The sequence below is a fragment of the Theileria annulata genome, chromosome 1, assembly GCF_000003225.4.
Source record: "Theileria annulata chromosome 1, complete sequence, *** SEQUENCING IN PROGRESS ***".
Classification (NCBI taxonomy): Eukaryota; Apicomplexa; class Aconoidasida; order Piroplasmida; family Theileriidae; genus Theileria; species Theileria annulata.
In genome coordinates this window covers 2,365,653-2,386,645 of record NC_011129.2, presented here as the reverse complement: position 1 = coordinate 2,386,645, position 20,993 = coordinate 2,365,653, and the positions used below count along the sequence as shown (strand labels likewise).

The window sequence follows — 20,993 nt, the reverse complement described above, 5'->3', positions numbered from 1 at the left end:
AAAGATTTAATTAAAAATATGATTTAAAGGGAAATATGATATGGTAATTGTAAAACAATGTGCATACCCTATCCCTACAAAACCATGAAATATGGTACTTTTGTAACAAAATTTTCATTATTTTATACCCAACACACTTTGGGTTTATCTTTTTAATTTGATTTATTTTATTGATTTTAAAATTTTTATCATTTGCCATATTGTATATTAACGTTATAGTAATTTTAATACACTTTTGGATACGATTTGTTTCTGTGAATTTAAGGAATCCTTGGAAAAATCAACATTATTTAATGCAATTCTTACAAACCTTAATTTATGTTTAGTTTTGGGTCTCTAAAGACTCATTTTTCTGTGTTTAACCATCAACTGTCTTTGCCTTTGTATCTTCGGTCAAAGATTTTTGCTCAATATTCTGGTGGTTATAGGGCTATTTCTACATCATTTAACCATTTTCGCTCTATAAATTCCCCTCCTTTTGGAGTCAAACGACATTTTACTACTGGTTTCTTTCCCAAATTAGGCATTTTTAACTCAAATTTAGCCTCAAAAAATCAAACGCAATGTGTGGGTTTAGTTTTTTCAATTGAATCTAAAAATCACTTCTCCACTTCAGGTGAAGGGAGAGTTACTTGGGAGGACCACGAAGAAATCGCTTCACTCTTGTATACCGAATTTAAGTCAACAAATCCGCTAACTGTGAGATTCACTGACCTGCACGAAATGGTGGAAGATGTGGTTAGAAAACATCATTTTTGTGAAATTTCAGGGGAATGCTCAGAAGGAGCACTCGAACAGATCCAGATGACCTGGCTAGAACTTTATGAACAAGACTAAATTTAAGTTTATAACCATAGTGTTTGTTTATAGTGTTATAAAATATAAACTGGTTGTATATAATGTATTGTGCTATAAAGAATAAATTAAAGGTAAAATTTTAAATTTAAAGGGGCTTTAAAGTTTTTAAAAGTAGGCTTTTACGATTGTAGAATGTTTTAATCAAATAAAATACATAACAAAAGAACGATTGGTAATGAAAGAGAGGTTGTTAAAAATGAACTTTTCTTTTTTTGGGGAGAGCTTTGTTCTTCTATTGGTACAGGCGATGACTCAAATGCTCCATCCATTCCCCTCAAATGTGAATCAAAATGATGTGAGGGAGTAGATATAGTTTGAGGTTCAAGTGGTTCTTCGGGGTCTGATAATTTGTTAAAGGCTTCTACCTCTTCAGGAGTGTATTTCCTTCCTATTTGAATTGTTTTTTCGGGGTCAGGACTTTCGAACTTTTCACCCTTTTCATAATCCTTATCGACAAGGTTCTCGTACTGATTCTTTTCCAGAAAGTCAAAGTATTCTTGAATATCGACCTTGGCCCAGTCTTGGCCTTTTTTCAAGTAGAACCTGGCATGGATATAGTTAGGATCATAAACGTAAGAATCTTTCTTCAAAAGCCCAACCTTTATTGCTTCTGGAACATCACCGTTATAAAAAACCTTGACGTGGTCGGATGTGAAGTTATGCTCGACCTGCCAGATTACCTTTTGAGAATCCTTAACCTTTTCAAAACCGTCACTGTACATGCTAACATATAATACAACAGTCTTAGTGGATGTTGCTTTTTCGGGTTCTGAGCCTAATTTGATTTCACTGGTAGTAACGGCCGATGGGTCATGGTGTTTAGTTGAAATGTCAAGTTCGAAGACTGTGACTGAGCAAAATGAAAGTTTTAAACTCAAAAGAACAAAAATTAATATATTCATTCTAATTTTTTATTAGTGAATGATATTTAGTACAGAAGTGACGTCCTTCCTTTTCCCCTTATTTTGAGTACAGGAGTGGCACATTCTTGGAATTTGGAGTATGGAGAAGTTCGGAATTTCAAGTACTGGAATGAAAAAATTGTCTGTCTTCCATTTGTAAATTTTAAATATCTTTAAAATGAATATGTGTAAGCTAGAACATTGATAATTAGGATGTAAGTGATGTGGTGTAGAGAATCATTTAGGAGAGTAAGAATAAGAAAAACATGGCCAAAGTCAGGCCAATCATCGTTACTACCATTATTATAAATTGTCTAAGTGACAAGTTTGCTGATTTGGTGAGCTTGGTGGACTCTTTGGTTATGTGGGTAACTGTGTCAAGCTGTTTCTCTTGCTCGCCAGTAAAATTAAGCAAGGCCTATTTTTACATTACAAGACTAATAGTATAAAATAATTTCTAATTAATGATAGAATAAAATTTATTAATGTGTACTCAGATACCTTATTGTCTTTTACTATGATATCCCTGTAACGAGCTACCTTGGATTTCATTTCCTAAAGGTAAAGTTAGAAATGTGTAGTTGAATTTATAAAACCGATGAAAATATAATAAACAACATACATTTGCTAGTTCTGCTATTTCTCCTTGAATCTGCTCCTGAAAGTTTTCGGGTTTACTGAGCCTTCTCCTTCTTGGTCCTTTTTGCGATGTGTCGAGATCTTCAGCCCAATCTTCTATGAGTTTATCGAACTCTTCATTTGTCATGCCCAGATTCGCTCCGTACCTTTCATAATTCTCCCTCTCTGAGTTATTTTGGCCTATTAGGTACATATCTCCGTAGATTTGGTCTGTATTTTTCAGGGTTCCAGAACTTCCAATCATTTCTACCGTTTCTCTTGCTACATTTATTCGGTTTCTTATCTCACTTAAGTCTAAAAATAATAAAAGGTGGTATGCAAACCTTGAGCTGGGACTCCAGTTTCACACTCTTTCAACATCGAATCCATCATTTTGAAGCACTAGAATATTTTATTTTATTTTATTTATTTACTTGATTTAAATTTGTGGTTTGTACTAAATCTGTGAGATCCATATTTTTGTTCATGATTCCTTGTTCCACAAAATCCAGGAAGTTGGCCAAATCGGCCAAAAATGCTCTGTTACCTTGCATAATATTTGGTTATCAACATCTGTGAAATTTTCATAACGGAGCCGCTGATTCTACATAATATATAGTAACGGGTTGTTGTGTAAAATTAAATATGGAATGAATCTATGTTGTATGTTAACACATTAGTTTTTTTTTAATCTAGATTTAATATTGTTATATTCAGGTGTATTTGAAAATGATTTATAGTAGCGCCTTCTCATCATCGACCATGTTACGCATGACATAAAGAATCTAAAGAAAGGGATGAGGGGACGAGAGTAATTACAGGTCAAGACAGTTCAAAGCCACTGTTGAGTAATAGTAAAATGACTTTAAATCTTTGCATCTACTGGCTGAAATAGCCTTAAAAAATCCTAAATTTGTGTTAATATTTCAAAAATAAAATTGTCATTAATCATTAAATATAACTTTGTTAAATAATTTTGAAACCTTCCAGAGGCTTAAATGACGCTAATGATGCGAATGAGATGACTCCTATAAATTATCATTATGGCAATAATGTCGAATAGGTTAATTATGTGAGTGAGCCGTACCAAAGACGCACAAGAGGTCCACGATGTGATTTTCTAAGAAATAAAATTATCTATTTTTCATACGTTTTATGTGTTCAAACCCAACTTTTTGTAAAATTTGGCCTAAAACTAATAAAATTTTAGCTAATTGGTGTTACTGGTTGCTGGAATCCTCAGTGAAACGGCTACACTAACCAGGGACCCAAATAACAAGAGTGTTGCTAAATGTTTGTTAAATATTAGTTACATTAAAATCCAGCTATTTGTTTGTGTGTTATAAATAAAATATAATGGAATATTAATGGTTTATTACCTGCACATGTTGCATTAAATACTACAAGATATCTTTCACATGGGAGGTTTGTTAGTTTAAAGCTCTAAAGAATTAATTTTTTGTATGAATCTAACTGTTATGAGATGAGATAGTGAGAGAAGAACTGAAACCGACCAAGTTAGTGTAACTCCTCTGAAACTGAATTCATTGGTAAAACTCCTTCTTTTCATTTATCATTTTAATATAAAATGTATAAAATTTGCTTTAGAAAATAAATGTGTAAGGGTAAAATAAAAAATTATTTATTGTAAAACTGGGTATTTCCCGTTTGGATGTGTGGTGGAACGTTCGGCATAGGCATTTGCATCTGCTGTGGGACAGCTCCTGAAGGAATTGTGTAATTTTGCGGGTGGCCTTGATGAATTGGCATATTACCCATACCAGTTCCCATCCCATTCATATTACCTGGAACATTATTCACATTATTTCCCATGTTATTGTTTCCTGGTATTCCATTCATATTGGGTGGAATATTAGGGATTGGATCCATGTTCATTGGCATATTACCAAGGGGTGGTGGGAAATTACCCATGTTAGGTCCCATATTTGGCATGTTTCCTCCTGCGTTAGCCATATTGGTTGGCATTGTGTTCATATTGGGATGGATAACACCCATGTTTGGAGGCAAATTTGGGTACATTTTCATGGGATGTGGCAATTTAAAGCCCTTATTTACAGGCACTTGATTGTTTAAAATTTCTTTTAGTCTGTCTTCTCTTGAGTATGGATTATGGCTTGCCATAAATTTAGCAAATGACAGGTTGGAATGTGGAGGTTTAGCGGTATTAGCCTCTGCGTTTTGAAAATTTTGTAGTGTCTCATACACCTTGTTCAATACTGTATCTTGTTCAGGTTCCCTTTTATTGAACTTTGGGGATAGTGGAGGAGGGGTTCCTAAGTCAAAATGAACAGTATTAATTATTTCAATTAGGCCAGACCTATATGGATTCGGGAGATAGTTTTGTAGGTTATTGCCGAGTAGAGCTGACCTAAAATCTAGCGCAGTAACATTGTTTACAAGTAACTTCTGATTAGAAGCAACATCTGCATATTCAATGGCCTTTTTTAGGTAAATATCTTCCTTTTTATCGTTGGTTAAATTCGGGTCAGTTTCGCTGGGCATGGGTCCAGTGGTAAAGCTTGAAAATGTAAAATAATTGTTCCCGAATGATAATCTTGATATATTGCGATATGAAGCCAAAAGCTTCTCAATTTCGTCTCTTTTCTGAAATAAGCTTTTTAAACCCGTTAAATCACGTAACACTACCAACTCTGATCCACCTGAACTTTTCTCATTGGATCCATTGTCTTCTTCCTTGTGCCATTCTTTTTTATTTGTTTCCTGTGTTTCACTCGATTTATTGCCAGAGATAGTTAGAATTTGTAAATTTCCATTAGTTGTGGTGTTTAAAGTGTTAGAACCTTGTGTTAATAGATAGTAAAACTCATCTAATCCGTATTGATGGTATTTTTTGGTTTCACTCCACATTTCTTCCATCACCGGCTTGAATTTTTCAATCAACACTTCCACGATTTTTTCCAAATCCACGTAATGGAACGGTTTATCTGTTTCCTCTTTCTTTTCCTTATCATTCTTCTTGTCCTTTTTATTTTCTGTTTTATCTGGTTTTGATGTTACATATGATTTATCACCAAGGTTAGATCCAGAATATATATCACTGATATCATGCAAATCGTTAAATCTTGTCAGTTCTGACTTTAGTATCCTTGTTATTTCTTCTCTCAAGGCAACATTCCAGTCAGTCTTTTCATCAGATTCGAGCGTCTCGTTCAAGAAAGCGTCCATATTCTTAGGCGAAGGTGCTGGAGGCTTTGTGTACCTGTTTTTTATAGCTTGTTGTCTGATGTATGAAGGCGATTTGGGACCCATTCTTGGATACATCTGGGGGAACATTGAGTTGTTCATGAACATGTTTGGCATAGGTGGCATTGTGGGCATTGGACCCATTCCAGCCATTGTAGGTAGTGGTGGCATCCCCTGAATGGTTGGAATATTCTTCATCATCACTGGTGGACAGGTTTGTGAAGATTTTGGGGAAAACTGAACATTTCTCATCCCCGGCATAATCATTTGTCCTACGTGAGGCATTTTGGGGTTCATCTGTTTCATAGGCATTTGGTTTCCCATTTTTGGAGGCATCTGGTTGTGGTGTTGCATTGGCATAGGCTGCATATTAGGCATATGATGACCCACTGGACCCGGGTACATTTGAGGGTGTTGCATCTGAGGTCCCATAGGTCCCATTTGAGGGTGCATCTGGTGTCCCATCTGTGGAGGCATTGGCGGCATAAAGAAATTCGGCTGCTTTGCCATCATTTTTTGACCATCTGGCACTCCCATTACTTGGCCTGGTGGCCACATTTGTTGAGGGAACCATGTTCCCGTCATATTTGAATATTTTTCTGTATCTCCTTGATTGATTGTTTCCTTAATTTTTGCCGTGAATGATTCTTCGTCCATTCCTTCCGGTGATTGGATTTTTGCTGAATTTTTTTCCTGGAGTTTCTGGTATTTGCCTCTTGTCATGTGACCGTGGCCAGAAGCCTTCCTAAGTTCTCGTTTTCTCGGTTCTTCTTGTTTCATTTTTGTCTAAAACAAGTCTTGCTATAGATTTATACCATTTTGACAATATTTTACAAAACACATATTTTGATAACTTTTTATGTCACCACAGTAATCCATACGGTGTTGTCAAAATTTAGATTTAACTTAATTTACTGATTTTATAAATTTTTTTCATTGATTTAGAATATTTAAATGTATTTATATAGATAAAAGCGTAATAATTTAGATTTATTAAAAGGTTGTAAGTTGGAATATTACTTTATAAAACTCATAAACTTTTTTTCCTCTAGTTTGTTCTTTAAATTCCATAAATTTCTTTATTAAATTTCTAAAATTCCAGCCTCAATAGATCCTTCTGTTTAAATATTACCCTTGTTTTCACCCACTTGGATTCTCTTCTGTTCGAACCAATGAATATTATCTCTTGATTCCCAACGCTGATGTTGGCTGCATCGAGTTGTAAAATTCCTGGAATGTGACCATCATTCCATGTGTTTTGTCTTGGACCAGGCTTGAATAAAACAGTGAGTCTGATTCTCCCTGCTTGAGTACCATCAGTGGTACGTATGGCGGGACTCTTGCTCTTAGTGTTTCCAGACAAACCTTAACTTTGTGTGCGTTATTTGACGTTGACTGTTCCAGTGCGTGTGGGACAAGAGCCACGTTAAGGTGTTCAAATGAGGGTGCGTCAAAGGTAGTTTGTAGCAAATTGTTTGGAACGTTCTTTCCGACCCATAACAACAAGTACTCTCCGTTAAATAGGAGGTAGAAACACTCTTGCAAGACTGATTCAATAGACAGTGGTAGCCCTAAAATAAATATAAATATAAACAATGTAATGTTTTGGTTAACATAAAATAAATGATATTGTACCTTGAAGTAACAATTCTTGTGAATTGAGTTCGTTAGATAAGTTATACAGCTGGGGGTATGCGTATAAAATGACTTGATCGATTTTACAGCTTCTGAACTTGGTGCTGAGATAGACTCGGTAGTCCTGGTTGTGTTCATCTGTGAATATTGTGCTTTTGAGAAGACCCAGAACATATAGTGAGAGCACTCTTGCTGAGTCTGCTGTCGAGCCCAATATTGACATACTGTTCATTACTCTTGAGCAGTGTGTTGTTAGATGATTCCTTGCGTCAGCCATTTTCCCGCTCGTTTGGTATACTTTAACTGCTCCTAGCAGCATGTTAAACACCAAGGTTTCCACGTTCACGCTGTTGAGAACTGTCCCCAAATCATTTGAAACTCCCACTGCCGTGTTAAACACTCTTATCCTTCTTTCTCCTGAACTGTTAGTGTGTAACAAGGCCGTTTGTATGTACATGACTTTCTTTCCAGCTAAATCAATATTATATTCGTGTATAAAATTATTTTTATTGTATAATATGGTATTTTAAAACCTGAACTTGTATTATTTGAGTTGGCTGTATCTGGTACGAAGGTAATTGTGTAGCTGTGGTCTTCTGAGGTTGTTGGGAGTACCATAAGGTCACTTCCTCTTACGAAACAGTTTCCATGCCAGTTGGTTACTTTCCAGCCTTTGCTCAGTCTGATTCTCATTACACTTTCCCACACTGTTGTTCTTCTCACAAGGTGCTTAAGCTCGTTAACCAACTTAAAATTTTCTGCGTGATTCTTAAATGGATGGTAATATATGTTTCCTAAAATTTAATTAATGATTAAATATAATTTAAATTTATAACTTTAAAGTTAGAAAAGTGTTCTTGTTTACCTGATGTCATAGTTGACATGTATTGTAATTTATCTAAGTTGAGAGACTGTGGAGTACACACAAAGAGGTCCAGTGTGGTTTGGGTCTGGCACATCATGCAGCTGAAGTCTTTGCATTTCTCAAGTGGGTGTATCTTGGTTGTCGGTTTCTTATTCATATTCAGGACGTTTGATGATTGTGTTCCTGACTCTGATTTTTGGGCGGAGGTTATTGAAAAGTCTCCAAATGTGCATGGTGAGGCTGCGAATACGATTAGCTTTCCTCCGACGTGTTTCATTGAGTAATGTGCACTTCTGATTGCACTCCCCTAGAAAAGAATATATCACAACCGTCAATATCTTAAATTAGTGGAAATATCTATTTGAAAATTACTTACCAGTGCTGATCCCGTTGTTGTTGTGTTTTTCCACAATGATGGCAATGTATCTAACAACTTCAGGAAGTCCTAAAAAGCCATTACCAGTTGCTTATTGTAGGTGTTAATGAATACCTCTGAGGATTCTTGCAGGTTTAATAATACTTCTCCTGGCAGTGGCAGGAACAGATCTTCCAAATCAGCCACGACGAGGAGTTGGTAGTTTTCCGAACCTCTGGATATTTGGTAGAAATGTACTGAAGAGTCAAAGGTCATCAGACCCACGAGTGTGCGATTATCACTCGCAAATTCGTTGTCCAATATCAGCTCCTAAACCATGAGTTAATGCCATTAAGTTAAATTATCCTTCTAATGGGTTTTAAAACCTACTTTGATGGTTTTACAAACAACTTCTAGCATTCTTGAGTTTACTGCGTTGGATGAGACATCGATTAGGAATAGGTACGATGGCGGCTGAGGCGGTCTGACTGTATAATCTGCTGACGCCATGAACTCAATTACTCCACAATTTAACTCCAGTTCATTTGCTTGGTTTGATCCTGGGTATTGGTTAAAGGACGAGAGATATCTCGTTTGGAGTTCATTTGAGGTTTCACACAGGTTACAGATCCAGAACCTTTTGGAGGCGTCTGTTCTTACAAATGGGTTTATATATGCTCTGCATTGTTTACATCTAGTGATTGATTCATTTCCGTGGTTTACTAATGGTACAGTTTCAACTAAACGTGCGATTAGATCTTAGAACTTAGAATGAGTGTTAAAATAGAAATGGTGCAATAATTACCTGGGTTTAGTGGCGAGATTGTGTAAGAGAGCGTGAAGCCCGACTTTTGGTGCAACTGGTCAGTTGCTGGGAGTGTTCCCACTGAGAGCGAAACGAAATTCTTTGTGGTATTTGCCAGAACCACTGAATCCAGCACATCTTCATCCGTCTTGTATCCTAGTGTTGATGTTGACGAGAAGTTATCGTGGAACACTTGACCTGTTAGGGTCTTTGATGTCGACTTCGGTGGCGTCACACCTAGAAATTTAATTATTAAACAAGTTTATACAAAATTTTAGGTAAAAGTACCTTGGGGTGTTTGAGATTGGTTAATTTCCTCTAATTTTGGTGGTGGTACTGGTGCCGGTGCTGGTTCTGAAAATGCTGGCGGCACGTGACTAGTGTAGTCCAAGCTAGAACTAAAATGTACGCTTGGGGGATTCGAGTATGTAGCGTTTCCAAGTCCGCTTCTATTCACCAACCCTATGTTTATATAAGTTTCGATGTTTAATTTATCATATTATTCTTGTTATTTATGTTATGTTTAATACCTGATTGATTTGGGTTATAAGGTGGCGGTACTGCAGAGGCGGGTTGAAATTGTTGACCTAAATGTTTTAAAATTTTTAAAAAATACCAGGAAACGTCTGAGGTTGATTATATCCATATCCTCCGGCGGTTGGTGGAGGATTTACTGGTGGATGAGTCGGTGGATGGGTTGTATTTGCAAATGGAGTTTGATGAACTGAGTTTTGGACGTTTGGGAAGGGATTTGACGCCCGACTAGTTAAACCCTGTTTAGGATTGGGCCAATTTGATGCCATCTGTTGTTAAATTGATTTAAAATATATGTCAGAGCGTAAATTAAAATAAACTCGCATATATAAAAATCCAAGTTACAATGTATGATAGACTTATCAGACCTATATATACATTTGCAAATTGATGAACAAAATATTATGTGGAAAATTAATAAATTAATAGGTCCAAAGTATAAAGTAATTGCCTCACTCGATCTTCTAAAACCCCCAGTGTGTCAATTACATTAAATTATAAATTAACACTCTTAATAATTTTGCCTAATTAACATTTAAAATTATTTATAAATAGATTTATAATATATTTTTAAATTATACTTAAAATTTATAAATTGATTTGCTTAATTTCTTCCTAAGCTTTTACTAAAAATTTTTTTAATTTGAAACCTTATTTTCACTTTATATCCATAAAATTTTATTAATTAATTTTTTTGAGAGTAAATGAGCCGTTGTCATAGCCTTTTTAATTTCAAATTACTTAATACCACACATTTCCTTATAGAATTCCTATATTATTTAAAATTTTAATTATCGCATATATAATTATAATAATGGTTTATGTGTATCATATAATGTTTCCTTTTGTAAAATGTACTATAATCTGAGATGATTCCTTATAATATACCTGTAAATGCCAAAGGTTGAAAGTTCAGGCGCTTTGCGCAATCCTCTGCTGTTTGGCTGGAAGATAGATGACCCGAACAATGATAACTTACTGGGATGTGTTAAGCTAATAGAAAGTTTAGGAATCTCCTTTTTAGTTTTGGATTTGAACACCCTATCGACTAAACTGGAATCTTATGACTCATTTCAACACTTGAATCACAAAGATAATTCTAGTTTGTATCATTCAGAAGAATTCGGTCTATTGAGAGGCTTTAATCCCTTAGGGAAAAGTGATTTGGCACTGCCTAACGAACTGTGGTCACAGAGAATTGTATCGTTAATTCGGACTAATGATTTTAAAGTACTGAAAACTCAAATCGAGTGGTCACAATATGTCTCAACTAGATGTATAATTATTGATGTGGAGTCGGTATTATCAAATTCAACAAATAACTTGGTTAACAGTGTTTCCATGATAACGTCTGATAGTCCAAATGATAGAAAACTGGAGTCTGATAGTCATGAATTACTGGACAAGTTGGCAACATTCTGTCAAATTCTTTCCTCATACTTAACACAGGCGAATCTGCCTACTGTTTGGATATCAATTGAGTGTTGCAAAGATTCCCTGAATACGTGGAATATGATTTACGAACTATGTGGGTTCAGCGATAAGTTGAAAGTGTGCTTAAAACTCCAACCAGTGGAAACTGACCTAGAACTCTGGCTTTCTGAGCCAGTAAAGTGTGTAGTTTTGTCTGAGGAGACAATATTAACTGATAAAAGAGTAGTGCTGAATAAAGCAGTCTCAAGCCAGCTGTCAATATTGATGAAAAATAATGTTAAGATTCTTTTAGATTCAAATTTAAACTATAAGAGTCTCATAAGTAGTAGTGTTAGTGTCCAAAACAGTGATAGTGATAATTTTGTTGAAGAAGTGGTTATGCGGGATTTGGAGAGTGAAATTGATGTCAAAGATGTGTTAAAGGCAGTTAAAAGATGTTATTCCAGGATTGGACCCTTAACGATTCGCGAATTGTATGGAAGAGGTTATGAGGATTTGTTTCAGGTACCACTTCAACCGCTTAGGGATAATTTGGATTCTTCAACCTACAACGAATTTGAAAAGTGCTCATTCAAATACAACTGCTACGATCAAGCTATTCATTCCTTTATCTCAACCAAACTTATTTCACTAAACCAATTATCTAAGTTAAACAGTAATATTAGCTACTCGAGTCCAGTCAACTACATAGTATATGTGCTAGGGGCTGGTAGAGGTCCTCTGGTAGAGGTTGTAATGGAGGTTTTCAAGAGAAATAACATCCCAACGAATGATTTTGTGGTGTTTGCTCTTGAAAAAAATCCATACACAATGTTAACCTTGGATCATAAGATTCAGAATAATAGATGGACAAACGTTAGGTTAATATATAGTGATATGAGAGATCTGAACAGGGGAATGGTTCAATCCAACCTCAATAATGCTTCTAAAACAGTTCATTTAGTTCTTAGTGAGTTACTTGGCTCATTTGGCGATAATGAGTTGTCACCTGAATGTCTATATGGATTTGAAAGGTCCTTTAATTCACTTTTTAGCCAAGGTGTAAGGCTTGAATTTATACCCGGCAGTTACACTTCATATGTGATGCCGCTGCACTGTCCTCAAATTTGGGCAAAAATAAAGTCATTTGAGAACACGAAGAACTTCCATATGCCATACACAGTTTACTTGAAAACATATTACAACGTTGGTACTATGTATATGGACTGCTTTAGCTTCGAACACCCTAAAACTCAAGACTCTAAAACCTCACAAATTAGTATTCTCGAGAGGTATAAAGTGATCAAATTCGTGGCTAGAAGTGACTGTTACGTTCATGGGTTCGGAGCTTATTTTAAATGTACTTTATTTGATAAAATAGAAATCTCAACGCTCCCGCAAGATTCTGAAAACCTTAAAAGCTGGTTTCCCATGTTCTTTCCCCTGGAAATTCCCTTCCCGGTGAAGAAGTCTCAGGTAATAACACTTCATATTTGGAGGAAAGTTAATGACTTGAAGGTGTGGTACGAATGGGCCTTTACAACCCCTTACACAACATCAATACACAATGTTAACGGGCATTCATATAGTATATCCAAGTGTTAATTTATTTTACTTCATTATACATGTTTTTAAGTATAGTTATATAACGATTGTGTGAAATATGAGCAAGTCTTTTAATAATAAATTGTGAAAGTGGAATCTTGAGAGTTTGTAAAATAAATAATTAACAGAATGTAAATAGTTAGGAAATGTGTTTATAAGAATGATGTGTAAATGAATAAGGGGTTTTATTGAGTAATTGTAGGTTTAATAATAAAAATTTTAGTTATACCGTGACACTACCCGACTTCATTTTCCTCGAAAGTTTATAAAAAGTTGCTTGAAATTATAAAATATAAATACACTCAATAAAAGGTAATTTTATTATATATAATATTTGATCTTGACTTTGTTTACTGAGCCTTAAATATATAGATCTTTAAATTGTATTTATGTACACTCATATGTTCATTTATTGTTATTTGATGAGCTGGACAAATATAACAAATTAAAACTAATTTATTATTAGATGGAATACGCAAAAGAGTTAGTAGAAACAGCAAACAAGCTGGTCGCAAATGGAAAGGGCATTTTGGCGGCGGATGAGTCCGATAATACAATAAAGAAGCGTTTTGACGCAATAGGACTTGAAAATACCGAAGAACATCGAGCCAAATACAGATCCCTTTTGTTTAGTACTCCAGATCTGAACAAATACATCTCAGGAGTTATATTGTTTGAGGAGACTATGTATCAAAAGGATCCAAATAGTGGTAAATCGATGTTGGAATTGTTGAATGAAAATGGACTGTTGGTTGGAATAAAGGTTGATAAGGGTTTATTCACGCTTCCCTTATTAGGAGAGACGACTACAAAAGGTTTCGACGACCTATATGACCGAAGCGCCAAGTTCTACAAGATGGGAGCCCGCTTTGCCAAGTGGAGGAACGTCTTGACTATCGACAAGAGTAAAAACTTGCCTTCGCAGTTAGCTTTGCAAGAGAACGCTCAGAACTTGGCGAGATACGCGTTGGTTTGTCAATCAGCTGGATTGGTGCCAATTGTTGAGCCTGAAGTGCTAATGGATGGAAACCATTCAGCAGAGGAGTGTGAGAAGGTAACGACTAAAGTGTTAGTTGAGGTCTTCAAGGCACTTAACGACTACAACGTACTCCTGGAAGGAATGCTTCTGAAGGTTAATATGGTAGTACCAGGAGCACAATATAGTTCAACGGATAGAGTTAGCAACGTGGCCGAGTTAACTGTTAGATGCTTACTGAGGACAGTCCCAGCAGTTGTTCCTGGAGTAGTTTTCTTATCCGGAGGACAAAGCGAGTTGGAAGCCACTAAGAATTTGAACGACATCAACGAGCGCCTCCTAACGCTAACAAATTATTCAAACTCTGAAACCGGAGATAAGAAGAGCAGTAGGCTTTGGAAGTTATCGTTTTCATATGGAAGGGCGCTTCAGAGCAGTTGTTTAAAGGTATGGAGTGGGAAGGATGAAAATGTCAAAAATGCCCAAAAGGTTCTCCAGCAAATGACCAAAAATAACTCACTGGCAGCCCAGGGTAAATTAAGCAAGAAAGATCTCGAGGACGTTGAAAAACTAACCAAAGATATGGTTAAATCAACCTTGTACGAGAAGGATTATAAATATTAAATGTAGCCAATTATATCTGTAATATAAATACAACTTCACTTACATTTTACACAGTTTGATTCCATCAGTGTGGTGTACTTTATTTCATAATTCATTAGAATATTTATAATTAATTATTTATATCATAATGACTACACCTTTGGATGATCCTGAAAAATTAAACTCTGATGCAGATGCCAGGAGGCTCGAGAATTTTTCCATACAGGAACTGAATATGCTCATTTTAAAGCTTGAAGAGGTAATTTAAAATCTTATGAATATTGATTTTTTTGTGAATCATATTACGAACGAATTGATTGTATATCTTTTCAAATAAAATTTAGGAGGTAAATGAGTTGCAAAGCCTAGTTAATGCCCTAACCATCGCAATGGAGAGATTCCAAGAATCCAAAAAGGCCCTCCTAGAATTGGAGAAGAAAAATAAACAAATTCAAGTTCCTCTCACTTCGTTGGTATACGTTCCAGGTAACACATCTAAAATTTATTTCTACTTCTGATAAATTATTAATTTATGTAGTCTTTATAATCCTCCAACACTTAATATACAAATTCCTAGGAGAACTGACTAACCCTGACAAGGTCCTGGTTTCAGTAGGAACTGGATACTACGTAGAAATGGATTTGAAAAAAGGAGAAGATTACTACGAGAGGTATACTCCATACCAGTTGTATATAGTTAAATTTATTTAAGTCGACACCCTATATGTATATTAGGAGAATAAGGACAGTTGAAGAACAAATGTGTAAACTACAAGCTATTCTATCAGGAAAGGCAAAACAGATAAATTTGAGTTATTCTTATCTGGACCAGAAGTTGGCTATTCTACGAAACACACAACTGGCAGCTCAAACAACAACCTGAACTTTTATCCACCAAAATAAACAGTTTTAATATTCTAATTTTAAAAAAATCCTAATTTACGTATATGTCTATGTCAATTTTTCGAATTTCTTCATTCTTTTTGATTCTGCACAACACAACATCACGAGATTAATTTACAGTCCGAGTTTATTCTTTTTAATCCATTTGTTTTTCTAGAATGGATTTAAATATAATGTTTTTGTGTTTGTTGGTTCCGTGTAACCTAAAATGAATAGGTTAATGAATTAAACTGGTGGTTTTTAGGAACACAAGCTGTCAATAGAAATTTACTGAAATAATTACACCAAAATAGAAGTCTCAACAAAGTTTTTTACTTCTTAAATATGGGCGGGGTGCGGTAAATGGAAAGAGTTATAGAAAAGTATAAGAACCAAATCGTTCACTCTGTCGAAGAGTACAACGTGCTTGTTCTCTCAGGATACCCAGACAGTTATATGTACTCATTTGTTCCGTTTTACCTGTTTAACCGAGGCTTTACAGACCAAGTCAAACAGACCCCTAACCCCCCCAAAATTTGCACAGTTTTCAACAACAAACAAGATGTCCTTTATTTTAGTGACCTCTGCTCAGCACTGGTCAGTGATCAATCCAAAGGTAATTATATTGAAAAAAATAATTATATATATATAATTACTTAATTATACTAACTAAAGTATCTATTTAATATATAATTACTAATCATTATAAAAATAATATTAATTATACAGTTAAGTATCTTATGATGGTTTTTTACTGTTTGACAAAAATTTTAGTGACAACTATACTTGACGATAACTCCAACTATAATAAGAAGAGCGAAATTGTGTACACAACCGACGAGTATATAATCCGAAAATTATTAGTGGACCCCTTGCTGTCAGAATTCTCTGTGTTCGTGTTGTGCAACCTACAAGAAAGACCAATCAACATGGACGTGCTTTTGGCACTTTTTAAGCGTCTCCTGAACGTCAGGAAAAGACTCAGACTGGTCCTGCTGTATCAGTCGACAAACGTTAACTACATTCTTGAATATTTTAAGAGGGAAACAAGCAATGAGTCAAATGAACCGGACAACGTCCCAACGCCAGATTTTTGTCTAGGAGACTTCCCATTAAAAGACGTCCAATATATTTATCTGGAAAACGAATTCTCCTTCTATAAAGTTAATTACTTGTCAAGACCGACCTCCAATTACTTGGAAACACTCATATCAACAGGTATTTCATAAACCAAATAGATAAATGATTTTGATGAATATTATATATAAATGGTTTAGTGTATGATATATGTAAGAATGAGAGTCGTGATAATATCCTAATATTTGTGCCGACACGTGAACACGCACATTTACTGAAGGCGGAACTTGAAGAAATCGCAAATCAGTTCTCGAGCGATAAAGGCATAATTAACGTCATGTGCCTTAGAGCTAACATTTATATGGAAGAAAAGGAAAACGTTCTGAGGAACATTTTCATATGCACAGATGTAAATGATTATAACTTCGGGATGGGAGAAATAACGTACCTGGTGGATAGCTGTCTCACCAGACGACTTTCATCAGAGTACCTAAACACTGGAATGAGCGAGAATATTACACCCTCAACCAGAGAGGAAATGATGATTAAATCATCACTAATACATAACGTACGTAGAGGACTGTGTTACCGATTAATGACGCAAGATGATTATAATTCAATAGTGCAAGTAATACTTTACATTAGTTAACCATTCAACGATTATAACCTTCAAATAATTTTCAGGAGTTTATAGTGCCTGAGATCATGACGAAGGATCTCACACTGATGGTGCTGCTATTGAAATCCCTGGGAATCTCAAAGTTAAGCGACTTCGACTTTTTGACTAAGCCACCAGCAGAATCGCTCAAGCACTCTCTCTTCACACTTTATATGCTAGGCGCCATAGACGCCTCTGGCGAGTTGGTTTACCCGATTGGAAACCTGATGGCTGAATTGAGGGTTACGCCATACCTCTCTAGTTTCTTGTATAGATCAGTGGAGTCTGGATGCTCAGAAGAAGCACTAATCATATATTCAATGCTTCAGGTACCATCTAAACAGCATATCTTTAATGTATTTATTTCTCAAATCCTTGAATATGTGTTGTAATAATATTTAGGTGAAGGAAATTTTGTGGAAAAAGTCTTGTAAGATATATCGTAACGAGTCCTCATACCACACTGACCGCTTGGAGAGTGCAAAGTTAGCCTTCGCAGCACTTGAGGGAGATTTGGTTTCCTATTTCAACATGTTTCAATTGTCGCAGTATTATAAGGATGAAGATGACAGATGGCTGTCAGTGCATATGGTTAACGAAAGAGCAATACAAATGGCCGAGAAAATAAAAACCAAGACAACCAAACTCCTCGCGAAGTACGACCTCGAAACTAACAGCTGCGATGGCAACGTTGAGCTCCTCATCAAGACGATTTTTTCTAGCTTCTTCCTAAACGTGGCTTGCAAGGAATATCTAGTCCAAAACTTCCAAAACTCAAATCAAATCATAAGTCACCTGAAAGACAACAAGCCTTTGCACGTTTCTGATCCCAAGATAGAAGATCAACAACCATATGTTTTAGTTAAATCGTATGAAACTAAATAATACTAACTTAAAATAGTTATTTAAAATAGTTAATATTGTATAAAACTACTATAATGTGAATTTTAACTTGATTATAGGTACCAAAAGTTTAATTACAAGCCACTGTATATACACCCATCTTCCTTCATTGTTAATGAGCAGCCGGACTGGGTCGTGTTTAACGAATCCAACACCATTGATGGGAAGTTATATATGCATGACGTAACAACTATAAGACCAGAGTATCTTAATTGGTTATTATATACTTAAGAATTTTAGTTATATACCTCCTGGGTTACTTAGTTACCCTTTACAACATTAGTTAGTTAATCAGTTATCTACAGCATTTACTTATCCTTACATCTAACAAATTCTATTGGCTCATTATTATTCAGGTATTTGCAAGAACTCGCTCCACACTACTTCGGAGAATGCGACGTGAAGCCGTATTTGGAGATTTGTTAATTTTTTTAATTTCAATGTTGTAATATTACTACAACTACACATTAATATTATATATTTGTAACATAAATTTTAAAAGTTGGTGGTTTTGTTAATTTAATGTAAAAATTTTTAATTTATCCTTACTGGATAGTAAATATGAAGGTTTTCCTGGCAAAGTATCAATGTTAGCTGTGTTAGGTCCACTTGTAGCCAGGTGGTTACCGAAAGGGAGTGGAATCTCCAGTACAAGACTTTTATCCCTCCAAAATAATATAAAGAGGTCTTCAATTTGTTTATATTCAACTAGTAGAATCCCCGTATCCAGCGATAAAAAATTAACTCAGACTGATGGACACACAGAAGATAATAGTATAAAACATAACCAAAATATCGAAAGAAAGATGATAAATAACTTGAGTTTTAATGTAAAATACGCCGATTATGTAAAGAGAGATGCTAAGCCAGATGATGGAATGGGTTATGGCCTAGTGGCACTATTTATCGCAATGTTTGGAATCTCATTCGCCTGTGTTCCACTATACGAGTACTTTTGCCAGCAATCAGGATACCTTGGAACCACAAAGAAAACGAAAACATATACACCACCGCCAGAAAGTACGTTTATTTATAATATCCAGTTACACTAGTATTATAATTATTTACAATACTGTATTTGTTATTATTGATTATCATTGGTTAGATTTGAACTTGAGAAAGTTCGAGATTGATTTCGTTACTCATTCTAACCTGAATTGGGAATTTAAGCCCTGCCAGAAAAGAGTAGTGGTCAGACCTGGTGAAACTACCCTATCTTTCTATACAGCTAAGAACTTAAGTAAAGAGCCAGTTATAGGTAATTTTAAACTTTTCTCAATTTCAATAGGAGTCGCTGCATACCATGTCATACCAGACGAAGCTGGACTTTATTTTAACAAAATACAGTGTTTCTGCTTCGAAGAACAGTTACTCAACCCAGGTATACATAGGAATAAGCATATCAAATTTAGGAGAGGAGGTGGATTTACCAGTTCTTTTCTTTCTAGACCCTGAAATCGTAAAGGATAAAAAATTACGTAAGAATATACTAGTTAAGTAGATATATTTATCATCAATTTTGGTAAGTAACATGGATGTTTAGACGGAGTTGACAAGATTACATTGTCGTACATCTTCTTTGAAGCTAATTCTGAAATACCTCCAGAATACAAAAGTTTATTTAACCAGACTTCTGGACCCGTGAAAAATAACTGACTTTGTATTTTATTTATAAATCTAATTTTATCTACGTTTTCATATACTCTAACAATTCTTTAACAAATTATTACTTCTTAGTACAAAAGTATATTATAAGGGCTATTGCAATTATAGCCACAATTCCCAAAACGGCTGAAGTTATGAATATCTATAAATTAATATTCGTTGGAAATATTAATAAATAATATATTTAATACTGATAAATAACAAAATAGATGAGGAAACATACCACTTTTTTGTATTTCCCAAAATGTTTATTGGCTTTTTTTGAGGTTTCAAATGCCTAAATTTAAGTTGCATTATTTCGAATAAAGTATTATAATATTGTTTCATACCTGCTGTGATTTGACTTTCAAATTTTCAGAGGTTTTCTTAAGTAATTCAACGTTTGCTGCGGTTTCCATAACTTGTATTAAACTGTCCCTTATGTTTTCTTTGGCAAGCTCAGTTTTCACCCTTACCTAAATTTAAATTAGTTGGCGTCTCTAGTTTCAACTAATAATTTTGAATATTATTTTACCAAGGTGACTTGGTCTTTTTCAACCACTGAGTCGTATTTGTGGAAAATCTCTTTCAATTTGTCCTCAACCAAATATTGGAGATCCGACGTGGTCGAATCGTGATCATATCCACTTGATAACACTACATTAATTAAATCCTATAGAAATTTTAGATTATTAAGCCATCATACAATATTGTTATCTAGTATATATAGTGGAATTTAATTTAAAATACCTTTAATAAGCTGTTGGCGAAACGTCTTGGATAATTTTCCCCCAAAGTTAACAAATAAGCTCCGATTTTATTATCATCATCTGATAGGAAAAACAAACTTGCTTCCTCAACTAGTATTTCAGAAACATCTAAATGATTTATTTAGCCATAATTTTGATAATTTACTATATTAATTAGTTTATACCTGTTTTAGACTCTCTAAGTGACTCAAGTACCTTTTCTTTTGTAAAAGATATCTAAAAATTGGCCATAAATCAATATTTAAATAAAATTAATAATTAAGTTAGTGGTCGTTACAATTTTTTCGTAAACTATAGGAATGTTGGTAGGGTATGAAACTACTTCTCTGGCCTGTTCTATGTTGACAAAGGCCATGTAAATTAAGTTATCATATTGAATCTCCATAATAAATATTTAAATCATATATAATTTGATTATGACATAATTTTGAATATTGACTAGGAATTTATAAAATTATACTCAAATTTATCAAATGCATAAAAAATATTTCCCTAGGTGGAAAATTTCGCCGTAATTTTTAGATCGATCCAACTAGCTGAGAACAGACGAATTTGAAAAATGAGGTTTTACGTTTCATATAATGATATTTATACAAGTATTTTAAAGATATGTTAATAAATTGAAGGATTTAAGACGCTGTTGCTAAATAGGAGATAAATTTATC

General features: G+C 34.7%; 11 protein-coding genes across 11 annotated transcripts, besides 10 other annotated features; 6 read left to right on the top strand and 5 right to left on the bottom strand.

The window, feature by feature from the left end:
* Positions 1–318: 318 nt before the first annotated feature.
* Positions 319–837, top strand: TA20030 (uncharacterized protein; the record flags this gene model as incomplete). Its single annotated transcript, XM_949522.1, has 1 exon — positions 319–837. The coding sequence occupies one exon, from the start codon at positions 319–321 to the stop codon at positions 835–837; it is 519 nt and encodes a 172-aa protein (XP_954615.1).
* A 158-nt stretch (positions 838–995) lies between these two features.
* On the bottom strand, positions 996–2,932 carry TA20035 (uncharacterized protein; the record flags this gene model as incomplete). Its single annotated transcript, XM_949521.1, has 7 exons — positions 996–1,761; positions 1,843–1,953; positions 2,027–2,178; positions 2,262–2,315; positions 2,383–2,693; positions 2,723–2,780; positions 2,813–2,932. The coding sequence occupies 7 exons, from the start codon at positions 2,930–2,932 to the stop codon at positions 996–998; spliced, it is 1,572 nt and encodes a 523-aa protein (XP_954614.1).
* Positions 1,698–1,757: a sequence feature (2 probable transmembrane helices predicted for TA20035 by TMHMM2.0 at aa 219-241 and 271-290).
* Positions 1,926–1,953: a sequence feature (2 probable transmembrane helices predicted for TA20035 by TMHMM2.0 at aa 219-241 and 271-290).
* Positions 2,027–2,067: a sequence feature (2 probable transmembrane helices predicted for TA20035 by TMHMM2.0 at aa 219-241 and 271-290).
* Positions 2,933–3,193: 261 nt separating the features above from the next.
* On the bottom strand, positions 3,194–3,948 carry TA20040 (uncharacterized protein; the record flags this gene model as incomplete). Its single annotated transcript, XM_949520.1, has 7 exons — positions 3,194–3,285; positions 3,362–3,406; positions 3,466–3,498; positions 3,529–3,567; positions 3,603–3,665; positions 3,758–3,821; positions 3,853–3,948. 7 exons carry the CDS (start codon positions 3,946–3,948, stop codon positions 3,194–3,196), a joined length of 432 nt encoding a protein of 143 aa, XP_954613.1.
* Positions 3,375–3,406: a sequence feature (3 probable transmembrane helices predicted for TA20040 by TMHMM2.0 at aa 13-32, 47-69 and 90-109).
* Positions 3,466–3,493: a sequence feature (3 probable transmembrane helices predicted for TA20040 by TMHMM2.0 at aa 13-32, 47-69 and 90-109).
* Positions 3,619–3,665: a sequence feature (3 probable transmembrane helices predicted for TA20040 by TMHMM2.0 at aa 13-32, 47-69 and 90-109).
* Positions 3,758–3,779: a sequence feature (3 probable transmembrane helices predicted for TA20040 by TMHMM2.0 at aa 13-32, 47-69 and 90-109).
* Positions 3,850–3,948: a sequence feature (Signal anchor predicted for TA20040 by SignalP 2.0 HMM (Signal peptide probability 0.314, signal anchor probability 0.675) with cleavage site probability 0.166 between residues 33 and 34).
* Positions 3,853–3,912: a sequence feature (3 probable transmembrane helices predicted for TA20040 by TMHMM2.0 at aa 13-32, 47-69 and 90-109).
* Positions 3,949–4,016: 68 nt separating the features above from the next.
* TA20045 (uncharacterized protein) lies at positions 4,017–6,383 on the bottom strand (the record flags this gene model as incomplete). Its single annotated transcript, XM_949519.1, has 1 exon — positions 4,017–6,383. One exon carries the CDS (start codon positions 6,381–6,383, stop codon positions 4,017–4,019), a length of 2,367 nt encoding a protein of 788 aa, XP_954612.1.
* A 399-nt stretch (positions 6,384–6,782) lies between these two features.
* Positions 6,783–10,066, bottom strand: TA20050 (protein transport protein sec24-like, putative; the record flags this gene model as incomplete). Its single annotated transcript, XM_949518.1, has 11 exons — positions 6,783–7,174; positions 7,239–7,709; positions 7,772–8,032; positions 8,104–8,410; positions 8,480–8,548; positions 8,594–8,788; positions 8,849–9,216; positions 9,264–9,500; positions 9,552–9,725; positions 9,794–9,850; positions 9,880–10,066. The coding sequence occupies 11 exons, from the start codon at positions 10,064–10,066 to the stop codon at positions 6,783–6,785; spliced, it is 2,718 nt and encodes a 905-aa protein (XP_954611.1).
* Positions 10,067–10,691: 625 nt separating this feature from the next.
* TA20055 (methyl transferase-like protein, putative) lies at positions 10,692–12,815 on the top strand (the record flags this gene model as incomplete). The annotated part of the gene is made up of 1 exon (XM_949517.1): positions 10,692–12,815. The coding sequence occupies one exon, from the start codon at positions 10,692–10,694 to the stop codon at positions 12,813–12,815; it is 2,124 nt and encodes a 707-aa protein (XP_954610.1).
* A 466-nt stretch (positions 12,816–13,281) lies between these two features.
* Positions 13,282–14,415, top strand: TA20060 (fructose-bisphosphate aldolase 2, putative; the record flags this gene model as incomplete). Its single annotated transcript, XM_949516.1, has 1 exon — positions 13,282–14,415. One exon carries the CDS (start codon positions 13,282–13,284, stop codon positions 14,413–14,415), a length of 1,134 nt encoding a protein of 377 aa, XP_954609.1.
* Positions 14,416–14,542: 127 nt separating this feature from the next.
* TA20065 (prefoldin-like protein, putative) lies at positions 14,543–15,297 on the top strand (the record flags this gene model as incomplete). The annotated part of the gene is made up of 4 exons (XM_949515.1): positions 14,543–14,653; positions 14,739–14,880; positions 14,933–15,083; positions 15,171–15,297. The coding sequence occupies 4 exons, from the start codon at positions 14,543–14,545 to the stop codon at positions 15,295–15,297; spliced, it is 531 nt and encodes a 176-aa protein (XP_954608.1).
* A 342-nt stretch (positions 15,298–15,639) lies between these two features.
* Positions 15,640–18,145, top strand: TA20070 (ATP-dependent RNA helicase-related protein, putative; the record flags this gene model as incomplete). Its single annotated transcript, XM_949514.1, has 6 exons — positions 15,640–15,892; positions 16,006–16,494; positions 16,554–16,981; positions 17,038–17,340; positions 17,414–17,880; positions 17,974–18,145. 6 exons carry the CDS (start codon positions 15,640–15,642, stop codon positions 18,143–18,145), a joined length of 2,112 nt encoding a protein of 703 aa, XP_954607.1.
* Positions 18,146–18,501: 356 nt separating this feature from the next.
* On the top strand, positions 18,502–19,570 carry TA20075 (cytochrome c oxidase assembly protein-like, putative; the record flags this gene model as incomplete). Its single annotated transcript, XM_949513.1, has 5 exons — positions 18,502–18,934; positions 19,020–19,172; positions 19,203–19,295; positions 19,327–19,392; positions 19,458–19,570. The coding sequence occupies 5 exons, from the start codon at positions 18,502–18,504 to the stop codon at positions 19,568–19,570; spliced, it is 858 nt and encodes a 285-aa protein (XP_954606.1).
* Positions 18,793–18,861: a sequence feature (1 probable transmembrane helix predicted for TA20075 by TMHMM2.0 at aa 98-120).
* Positions 19,571–19,763: 193 nt separating the features above from the next.
* TA20080 (uncharacterized protein) lies at positions 19,764–20,713 on the bottom strand (the record flags this gene model as incomplete). The annotated part of the gene is made up of 6 exons (XM_949512.1): positions 19,764–19,856; positions 19,909–20,034; positions 20,094–20,231; positions 20,309–20,436; positions 20,493–20,544; positions 20,606–20,713. 6 exons carry the CDS (start codon positions 20,711–20,713, stop codon positions 19,764–19,766), a joined length of 645 nt encoding a protein of 214 aa, XP_954605.1.
* Between the last annotated feature and the right edge of the window lie 280 nt (positions 20,714–20,993).